General features: G+C 53.2%; 1 protein-coding gene across 1 annotated transcript; it reads left to right on the forward strand.

The window, feature by feature from the left end:
• Positions 1-205: 205 nt before the first annotated feature.
• PLEKHO1 (pleckstrin homology domain containing, family O member 1) lies at positions 206-5,468 on the forward strand (the record flags this gene model as incomplete). The annotated part of the gene is made up of 4 exons (XM_010159795.1): positions 206-346; positions 1,746-1,850; positions 3,985-4,086; positions 4,495-5,468. Coding segments are annotated over 4 exons (1,113 nt in total), but the record flags the coding sequence as incomplete, so codon positions are not given.
• Between the last annotated feature and the right edge of the window lie 5,671 nt (positions 5,469-11,139).

The raw sequence follows: 11,139 nt of genomic DNA on the forward strand, positions 1-11,139 counted from the left end.
TGTCATCAGCTCCTACACTACCACCAGCTTCATCTTTTACATCCCAAGCTCAGCCCTGGCCATTTTACAGCTCTTGGAGTTACAGTTCCGTGTAACCCAGCAACGCTCCAGCGCTCACCCTGTGCATTCTGTACCCTCAGACCCCTGCGCATACACCAGGCACCCCTGTTACTGCCCCTCTGACAGCATTAGTTTTGTTTTGCAGGTAAAAGATGAAAAAAACATACAGGAAACATTTGACCTGAGTGATTATGAGAAATGCGAAGAGCTCAGGAAGTCCAAAAGCAGAAGCAAAAAGAACCACAGCAAATTCACCCTTGCCCACTCCAGACAGCCGGGAAACACGGTATGCTTTGCTCGCAGGCATGCAGTCAGGGGGTCCAGAAAGCCGGCAGCTCTCCGTGCAGGCCGGGCTGCCTCTCCGTTACGTGCCCCAGGCCTGGGGGCCTGACATAGCCAGTTGGGGGAGGGGGGAAACTGGGTAGGTTGAGTGGTCCAGGAGTCCAAATCGTGTCTCGTGGTTTAAAATACACACATTTAACCACACCAGGACTAACAGCACCAGTGGGAAATGGAGAGAGAAGGAGGGTTTCTGCTGGGAGAGGGCTCAGGCCTCTGGTGTAGCAAATAAATCCGGCCAAACACTTTGCTCTGATCCATTCACCTGAGAAACTGTGGGAAAGGAAGGTAGAAGGACATTTGCCAGGAGCAAGGACAAAGCCATCTCACTGCCGCCGCTCCTGGCAGCCGTGCTTTAGCTGACTGCACGTGTTAATTCACGGGGAGGGGGCAGGGATGCTGATCCTTGGGTTTGCTGCCCAAATGCAAAAGGAATTTATCCCAGGAATACTTTCTGCCCAGAGGAAAGCTAAAAAATGCCGGAATGGGGGGCAGCGCTCCCTAAGAGCAGGACTTTCCCCGAGGTCTCAGTTGCCACTGCGAGCAGAGAGCCAGGCTGTAACTGCAAGCTGTCTCTGGCACAGACGCACCCACCCACAGCCACACACACGTGAGCTGGATTTGCACTGCTCATCCTGGTTTCAGCAGACCAAGCTCGCCCGCCCCACACTTTGATAAGGATTAAAAACACCACGAAACGCAAAAACGGGAGGAGAAGCCGAAAAACGGAAAGCGGCCGCGCTGTCCTCCAGAGCCCTGAGCAACGGAGAGACAAACAAAACGCTGTGGAGGCTAAAACTCGTTTCTACTGAGTATCTAACGTAAAAAACCACCCCCAGGGTCCTGGATCCCCTGTACAGGCCGTATTTTCGGAACGGCTCGGCCCTCAGTGTGCATCTGAGCTATCAAAGTGTGGAAGATCGGCTCCTGGGGTGGGTACCTGCTGTAGCTGCTGCGGTGGCAGCAGACAAAGCGGGTGTGAGCAGCAGATGCGCGGAAAGGCTGCATCATCGTTGGATGAGGGCAAAATCTAGGATGGTGTGTGGGAAGGCGAAGAGGGGGGATGGAGGAACTGCAGCCACGAGGGAAGTAAATACGGTACACGGGTTTTGGGTTGAAAAGCTGGGGACTGAGGAATCACAGTCTGCTTTGCAAAGGGTGGCCAGGGAACAGAGAGGCCAGGTGCCTGCTGCTGGGCAGGACGGCAGGCTCAGGCCTGCTCTGCATCTTCCCACTACGGTGAGACAGCTCTAAGGGCTGTGGAGCTTTTCTGTGGGCAGGGACAGTGTGAAAGCATCTCTGTATGAGTTAGTCACTGGCACTGACTTGAATTCCCTCTTTTGTAGGCACCAAATCTGATCTTCCTGGCTGTGAGTCCAGAAGAGAAAGAGTCCTGGATAAACGCCCTCAACTCCGCGATCACACGAGCTAAAAACCGCATCTTAGATGAGGTGAGCAGGACTCGGGGCTGGACCCCGGCTCTGGCGTCTCAGCTTTTACCTTGGGTGAAGATTTTAGGCTGCTGGAGGCAGCAGCAGCCCCTCCTGCCCCCCCCTTTCCAATTGGAAAGGGGTGCAGAGCCAGTGGGGTTTTAGGGACTGCACTCAAAGAGCAGCACAGAAGGAGTGGGCTCTTAGTGCGGGAATCTTTGTGTCCCCCCCAGCCACGGGTTAATATGCAGCACGGATTGCAAAGCAAGGGCAAGGGGCAGCTGCCAAGGCTCTGTCCCCTCCCTGGCACACCCGACCCCACTGCGATGCCTCCACATTGGAGTCCAGCCCTGCCTCGCACTGGGATGGTGGGCCCACGTTTGGATTGCTTTCCCACGGCTTTGGAGAGTCTTTCCTCCCACCCGCTGCTCCTGAGGGAACATGCAGCGTGTTCCTGTTCGCAAAGGAGCTTTAAGTAGTGGAACTGAATTAAGGAATTAACTGGGAAGCAATCTAGTCCCATGCCATCTTCTAATAGCACAGCACCATCTGTCAACCCACCTCAGGCCACCTTCACCCGCCTGCCCCCCCCTCCCGCTCACCATCTCCATTCCCACCGCTTCGGCTGATGGAAGGGGACTTAGCGGGCTTTGAAACTTTGCCGATCCTTTCCTGCTGCTCAAGGGTCAAACCAGGAAGGTTTAATCCTGCCTTCTCAGCACTCTGTGGCATATGTATGTCTCTCAAGACAAGTCAGGCTCTCCATGTAGTGAAAACAGAAAGGACAACCAGAGAGAGGAGGCGTCAGGGCCCTGGGACAGCAACAGGGCCCTGGCACGGCATAGCCCTGCCTGCTTGAGGACAGAGTGTCACGAGGGTAGCTCCTACCACTTCCAAAGTGGAGCATTACTGCTGCGTGAAACTCCCAAAGTAATGACCACAACTATGCAGAGCAGCTTCCACTGGAAAAAAGAACGGAGCAGCAGCAGTTCAGCCTCCTCCTGGAGACAGCGCGCACTCACAGCTGCGGCCGAGCTGACCGAGGCCACGTTTAGCTCAGGATGAGCATCCCGACAGAGTTTATTCCGGTGTGAATGATGACTACCTTGAGAAGGCTGTGCCCTCGCTACCAGGGTTGCGGTTTGAAGGAGCATTTCGACGCAATCTCACATTAATGCTTCATGACAACTATTCTCCAGTTTCGATCTGGCTCAGATCTCTCTCACCCACATCCCACTTACCGCAGTACAGGTGGCCCGCTGCTGGGATGCTGTCTGTTCCCGTGGACGGCCACACAAAACCCTGTGGTGAGGGAAAACGAAGGTCAGACCATAGGAGAAGCTGTGGAGCAGAAAGCAGCACAGCAAACAGTGGTAGAGATTGCTTCCAGGAGTGTCACTGACACCTTTACAAACAGGTTCAACAGGTAATGATCAAGAATGACTCAGGTAGGTCTGATCCCATCAAGGCGGAGAGGGCAGACACCTGGGAAATGCTCAAAGACTCTTCAAAGGCTGGATTCCCACACCCCATTCCCTGCTGGCTCTACCTGCAACTCTCCTCCCAGGAGGTCACCCTCTGTGCATCCTTGTGAGCACACAGATCAGCGAGTCCCACCTACGAGTCTTGAACCAGCGATGGCCCTTGGGATCAGGATGCTGTCAACCCTGCCGGCAGTTTCACAAACCTATCAGTTCTGCGTGGGCTGGGCACACTCGCCGGGGAGCATGTTACGGGCTGGAGCTGTAAGCGGTCAGGCTGTGTTCCCAGACGCAATCCCGGCACAGCTCGGCAACCTGAGGAGCCCAGCACATCGGGAACGCGCTGCCGTCCTCGTTCCAGCTCAGCACTAGGTTTGGTTCAGGTGGGGGTCGCAGCTCTCCTCCTGTCCAGCAAACATTTTGCACTACAGAATTGCAGTTTTGCAGCCCAGGCTTCTCCCCGTGGAACACTCCTGCCTGCTAGCCGTTAGTGAAGGGTCCTGGCCCCGAGGAGAAGTCCACCCCCAGCGCAGGGCCAGGTCAAGAGAGAAAGGGAATCCTGGGGGAATAAATGATCTGCTGTGGGGCATCTGGCTGATGCCAGCTACAGAAACATGGAATGGCTCATATTTCCTACGCTCCCAGGCGTTCACTAGCCTCTGTCACCCCTTTAGGTTACTGTCGAAGAGGACAGCTACCTGGCCCACCCAACACGCGACAGAGCAAAGATACAGCACTCCCGACGCCCTCCAACACGGGGACATTTGATGGCTGTGGTACGTATAACAAATTCCAGGCCCCTGCATAGGTAAAGTTCCCTTGTAACTATTTCATTGGTAAGGAAATGCAGGAAGAGCCAGTGTTTGAGCGCTGGCCTAGACTCAAAGTTGTCGTAAGACCCGGGGCCGCCCTGGCTCATGGGATCTAGTCCTCTGATCCTGTAGACCGTTGCATTGTGCAAACCCTTTTGCAGGGTGGCAGCTTGCTGTCACTGACACCGTTTTCCTGATGCTGAAAATGAGATGCTCCTTCAAGTTCCTGATGGAGAGGAGTCACCCCAGTGGGGAGCTCAGTTGTGGGTTAGCACAGATGGCTTGTCACAGGCTGTTCAGCCCCTCAGCGTACCTGGGGCTGTGTCCTGAGGGCTGCTGCTGTGATAACAGCTCTTTTGTCTACTTCTTCAGGCATCTACCTCAACCTCTGATGGCATGCTGACACTCGACCTGATCCAGGAGGAAGACGCCTCTCCAGAGGATCACAGCACCTGCGAAGAGAGCTTCCGGGTGGATCTGGATAAGTCAGTGGCACATCTCACCGCTGGCCGGCGCCGGTCGGATTCAGAGAACATCAAGTCGTCAGAGAAAGGCCGGACAGGGAGCCTCCCGAGGCGGGAGGTGACCTCCTGGGACAGATCTGGGCAGCGCAATGACTCCTTTGACAAAGGGACCATGTACACACCACAGGTCCCCAAAAAGCTCTCGCACTCAGAAAAGAATAAATGTGCCTCCATGGAAGAAATTCTGTCTCGACGGGACTCTTCCACGCACCGGGCGGTGATGAGGAGGGGGCTGGAGGCTCAGTTTGCCTCAGCAGAACCAGAGCAGCTGTCCCGGATACAAGAACTGGTTGCACTGAAACTGGAAAAAACTCAGGAACTGCTGACAGAGGTGAAGGGCTACGGGGAAGGCAAGAGAAAGACCAAGGATTCCAACACCAGCACCAGCACCACCACCTCTTCTTCCTCATCATCTTCCAAGTCGGACTCTGAAAGGATCCTGCAGGAATCTGAGAGGCTGCTGGGGGAGGCGTCCTCCACCTGGAGCCAAGCCAAGAGGGTGTTGCAGGAGATCAAAGAGTTGAGGGACCTGTACAAACAGTTTGAACTGCAGCAGTCGGACTCAAAACCCAAACAGAGCTCACAGTCTCAGTACAGGAAGAGCATGATGTGAAGGCAAGCCTTGGGATCGGGAGGGAGGGACAGGGGAGGGCGGCCACTTGGTCTTTTTTTTTTAATTATTATTATTTACAGTGGTGAAAAGAGTGAAAAGGTGCCTGTTCTCACCCAAATTTGCTTCTCAAAGCTTGAACCCTTCCTTTCTTCCATCACATCCCCTGATGAAACAACCCCGTGTTCCAATAAATTCAGTTCCAGTTTATACCTCCTTTTTTAAAGAGCACCCTTTGCACCGCAGGCCCCCAGCTTCTGTCGTGCTTGGAGGACAGAAGAAAGCACCGGTTCCTAGAAAATGCCCCTGCATGCCTGGAGCAGCACGTGCATAACGACGGGGACAGATGCTCTTGCGCTGTGTAAGCCCTGGCTTTGCTGCTCGAAGGTCTGAGCTGTGTCCTGCATTACAGCTCCTCGACCGAGAGTCTCGTCTTGTTCCCTCACTGTCTTCTTGGAAATAAACGACAAAAAAAGGGCATCCATCCCAGCCAATGCTTGGAATTAGCCAAGAACTGTCTTGAAGATGCTTGGGAAGTACAGGCTGACCTCAAGTTTTACGCGAGGCACGAGAGGCACTCGCTGGACTGCGGCTCGCGGGGGTCCGGCCTGGCACGGGTCCCTTTCGAGAACTCCTGGGTCGGCAGCGGTTGTTTTGTGGTACATGTTCAGCCCTCCAGAAGGAGGGCAACAGGTATGCAACGCGCGTGCAAACGGAGCCCGGCTGTTGATGCTTTACAGAACCCCCTCGGCCCTGCGCGATGGGAGTTAGCAGCTACACGTCTTCCTTTCCGTGCAAATAGAGGAACAAAGCCTTGAATCTAACAGACAGCCCACGTGGGTTGTTTGGGGTGGGGGGTGGGGGGGGTTGTTTTCTGGCTTTTCCATTTTCATTCCATGGTTTTGGGGTTTTTTCCCTTTTCTTTGAGCTGAGGGGAAATGGAAAAATCAGGGTTGTGTACAGGCAGCAGCCGGAAACCGAGAGCTAAAAGTAGGTTGGGGAGGTTTGATCCTGTTCTCTCGTGCATGCGCAGGCTCCGTTCCTGCCAGGGGTGCTGCAACGCCCAGTCCTCGTTGCTGCCCTGCGAGCAGAACCAGGCCTCCTGAAACGAAAGCTGAGCCTGTAAGAGAGCTCCAATACCCTCATCTTGGTGATGCCAAGCACTTTGCTAAATAGGTGGCTCAGCTTTCACGCCTTTAAGCAGAAAGGCGAGAAAGGAGGATGTTAAGGTGTCTCACAGGGCTTAAAGTACCCCAGTGTGGGAACATCCAAGGGTTAGTTTATTTTTAAAAAAGGAGACCTACATTGCAAATAATCCATGAAAATATTAAAACCAACAGAGTTATTTCCTGGTCGCAGCTGGTGGTGTCCATTTTCTTTTTAATGGTTGACCTCCCTTGGGGGAGGAGATGGGTTACTTCTACTTGTGGCGGGTCAGCTTTACTCTTCCGGCTCCCGGTGCTGATGTACAGCTGCCAGCGCTGCAGAGAAAGCATTTCTGGGCTTTTTTAATCAGTCTTTCTCCCACTTTTCTGCTTTACTGGTGGAATTATTACTGTTGGCACCAGGTTCCTGAAGACCTTATGTGCAAAGTTCAGATCTGGCCCCTCCAACACTCTTGTTGTTCCTGACTCTAGCACAGCTCCTCGCCCGCTCCTAAAGGACAGGTTTGGTTCACCTAAGCTCTGGCTGCATGTTACAATAGTCTGGGGTTTACATGTCCCCCCACCCAGCTTTTTTTGCTCTTTTCAGGGTTTTTTCTTACCTTTTCTATCACTTGAAGGATCTGGTTTGCTGCATCAGAGGAAAAAACATAATCCCTAAAAGAGATTGAAAAAGAATGCGTGAGCCACTCTGATAAAACCCTTCCCATTCCCTCTTTGATCAAGAGAGCAAGAAAAATATGCACATATGTTCCAGATGGGACATTCAGCATTGGAATTACCTTGTTTTTAAACTAAGAAAGCTAGGCTAAAAACCCAGAGGGCTGATCCGTACTCGGTGGGGATGGATGTGTTGTGCCTGGCCCGATGTCAGAAGGGAAGCATGAAAATACACCTGACCCTGACCCAGGGTCATTTCACGCTCTCAAGTCTTTCTTAAGCAACAAGGTGAAATGAAAATTGGCTGATTAATGGAATCAAAACAGTGCCAGAGGCCGGGATGAAACAGGGAGCGGTCACCCAGAACAGGTGACGTTTTTGTTCGAGAGGTAACCGAGGGCATCTTTGTTCTGGAACTTATCCCATCGGGTAAGACCCAGCTGGGCACGGCCCTGCCATCTCTACGTCTCCCTGCCCGGAGAAAAGGGATGCGCCACGCTTGTCAGAGCTGGGCAGACATATGGGACTGTTTCTCCGCTCCAGACCAACCTGTGCAAGCCTAGTAACTAGAACAAGACTTGGAGGAAATGACAGAGCTGACTTGGGAAGTTAGGAAGAAGCTACTTCCAGCTTAGGAAGGATTGCAGTCCTCCTCCTGCTAAAGCCCAGGAGGCAGTTTCCTAGTTCTAGTCTGAAAATCCAAAGGGCCAAGACCGCTGCAGCTCCAGGAGCAGCATTTCCACACCTAGAACATGTCCAGCTCTCCCACTCCTCATGTCTTACCCCAGCTCTGTGGGGAACAGAGCCCATCAGGCTGGCACAAGTACAACACATGATTTAGGACAATTTTCCAAGCTGTACAACGCAAGATCCCAGATCCGATCCATACGTTGGCTTCTCCCTCCCTTCTCTCCACTTCAGCTCCTCACTGTTGAGTAGGAGCTTGTGAAGATTTACCATTTCAAAATAACCTTCTTTCAGACTATGCTCCCTGTTGGAAAGCATCGTTTCTCGGGGGGCCCAGGGAAAAGGAGTAACTTAGGAAGAAAAAAACCTGAGTTTTCAGAGTAGAAAATGTGTATTTTTCACTTAGGACTATTTTTGTATTATACAAAATGTGATTTTTTCCTCACAAATCTCTCCAACCCCCAGCATTTTGTTTTACCAACTGCCCCCCTTCAAGAAGCCTGACACTTTTTCTTCCCCACAGGCAATTTTTACATTGTTTTCATTCAAACCAAAATTAAACTCAAACTGTGGAATTGTTCACGAGGCAGAAACGGCAGGGTCTGGCTACCGAGCTGGGAATATTTCAGCCCTGGGCTCAGTCTCCATGCTGCCGGGCACGGTGTGTTACCAGCTCATGGCTAGGAGACCCAGTCACCAGAGCCAGAGCAGAGGGTTCTGTGGATTCTTAGATCATGGAATCATCGAATCTTTAGGTTGGAAAAGACCTTTAAGATCATCAAGTCCAACTGTTAAATGCTTCCCAAGAATATCTATAAACTCATTCCTTCGTTAGGACTCTGAACATGGCAGAAATGGAAAGGAGCGAAGCACCTCTCTCCCCTTCTCCCACATGGGCTAGAATTCTGCCCCCTTTTTAGTCTTTTTTTAATTTATTTTAAATTTTGCAAAGTTCTCCCCTCTGTCAATCCCGCTTCTGGGATTAGAGACAAAAAGCCAGTTATGAGCAAGAATGGCATGTGTATGGAAAACATGCCAGTCACGTTGGTGCCGCGGCTTCTTCCCTCCTCGAGCAGTTTCCTGAGCGGAGAAGCGAGGGGGAAGCTGTGGCTGGGACTGGAGGAGAACGTTCCGCTACGGCCCCAGGGGGTCCTTGCACCAGGGGATGGGTGGAATTTATGATGCTGCAAGAAAAAGGGATCTTCCTTAGGAACGGATTTGCAGTCCATGTCCTGTAACACCCCTAAGTCATCGAAGGAAGGGAATTGTCCTTGAATTGCCACCAGAACCCTCCAAAAGGATTCCAGCAGAATTTTTGGAGAGTCAGGAGGGTTCGGGAGCCTGCTTGAGTTTTGTTATGCAAGTCATAGAATCACAGAGCGGTTTGGGTCGGAAGGGATCTTAAAGCCCCCCCAGTCCCACCCCCTGCCATGGGCAGGGACACCTTCCATAGCCCAGGTTGTTCCCAGCCTCATCCAGCCTGGCCTTGGACACTCCCAGGGATGGAGCATCCACAGCTTCTCTGGGCCCCCACCCTCTGCGGGAAGAAGTCACTCAGGGAACATGCCTGAACACGGAAGAGCTTCACGATAGCCAAGAACAAGGGTCTGCTGTTCTCTAAGGCCTGGCTCGTGGCTGCCTCCTCCCCAGTGCCTCGGACATAATTCAGGTGGTCCAAGGCAGCAATTCACCCTCACTTCCACCGCGGCCCAGAAAATCAACAGAGAAAATTCAAGCTTCAGCCCAGCAGGCCTCTGGGAAGACTGCGCTTTGCATCCTGAGCCAACCTCCCTGTCATCTCCAGGACATGAAGCTCAAGCACCGCAGCGGTAATCTCAGGAGCATTGCTGCTCTCGTCCAAAAGCCACTCAGAATTGTTCAAACCTTTCTCTCCTGTCTCCTTCCCTCTCGGCCACTCCACAGAGGAAGCGTCCCCGTGGATGGCCGTGTCCGACTGTGCCCATGGACACCCTTCGCAGGGCTGTACGACTGCACTCCGCAGGTGCCTACGCCAGGAGTAAATCAGTCGGCGCAGTGGCTCAGCAGGCACGCCCCGTGCGAGCCCAGGCCTGGGATGCTTCACGGCACAGCAAGGAAAAACATGCAAGAGGAGCAAGCGGTGTCGAAGGCGAGCAAAGCATTTTTCTAAAAACAGTTCAGGAATGCAAAGAGTCAAATCCCTTTCTGCCTCCCGTGCCGCATGCCTGCGCCTGGAGGGAATCTCCGAGCTGAAGAAAGCCTGTCACCAAAGGGCTGCACTTGACACGACCCCACCAAGGGCAGGCAGATGGCCCCGGCCGTGCTGAGCGCAGCATGGCCGCAGCCACGAAGCTGCCAGGCTGGCTCTCAAGGGAACCAGCATCTGTGACAGCGACGGGGGTCAGGGAGCGCTGCCCGAGCCTATCTGCAGCACCCATGTTTGGTAGCATTGAGAGGATGGGAAAAGGCCGAAGAGCTGACACATAAATCAGAGCAAGGTGAATGCTGGAGTAGCTGGTGCAAAACCAGCTAAAATGTGAACCAGCAACCAGTATCACGGAAGTGCTGACTGCGGCTTGACTCCTGCGTGTGCCCGGGGGAGGTGGGGGCTGCGCTGTCTGCCTAAAACAGAAGTCAGGGATTAAGGTGCTGAGCTGTGCAGAGAACTGAAACTCCCTTTCACAAAGGAAATTTCCAGACTGCTTTTATTTCGGAAAATCATACCCAGCTTGTCCTTCAGGGACATTTCCAAAGGCCTTTCATTTTGATTTCTGCCTTTCCTCCCTTTCACCTGTCATCTGCAGTAAAATGCAAACGTTTACACCGAAAATCAGTAACAACCAAATGGCAAATCCACCCAGAGCGCTCTCCAAACTGCTCCCTTCCTCCTCCTCAGTGTTCCCCTGCAAAACCCACCAGCTGAGCAGCACATCTGGGTCTTGGAGAACCCCTGGATTCTGGTGGAACCCCACCTCCCAGGGCTTTCCTGGAAAAGGAAGATAACTGCCTGTTTGCTCCTCTCCTTCCCACTCTCCATTACTTCTCTCTCAGTTTGCGTTTGCAGCTCCTGCTTCCCAAAGCTCCTCCCGTCTGGTCCTGTGCTCAGCAGGGCGATGGGAAAGCAGGAACTGTGTTACCAACCAGGGACTCTCATGTTTCCTTGAACGCCCCTACGCACGACCCTACGCTGGGGTCTCGGCACCGAGATCCCTGCCCGGCATCAGCCAAGCAGAAGGAGCGAGGAGCACCCTGCCAGGTCCGAAGGCAAGGTGACGGCACCCACGGCTCCGCATCCCGAGGTGCCGCAGCCTTGGGCGACTCCCAGTCCCACGGCAGTTGAGAAACAACTGGGACAGCAGACACGCGCGTTGGGACAGAGCCACAGGACCTCCTC

The sequence above is a fragment of the Eurypyga helias genome, unplaced genomic scaffold, assembly GCF_000690775.1.
Source record: "Eurypyga helias isolate BGI_N326 unplaced genomic scaffold, ASM69077v1 scaffold24039, whole genome shotgun sequence".
NCBI lineage: Eukaryota > Metazoa > Chordata > Aves > Eurypygiformes > Eurypygidae > Eurypyga > Eurypyga helias.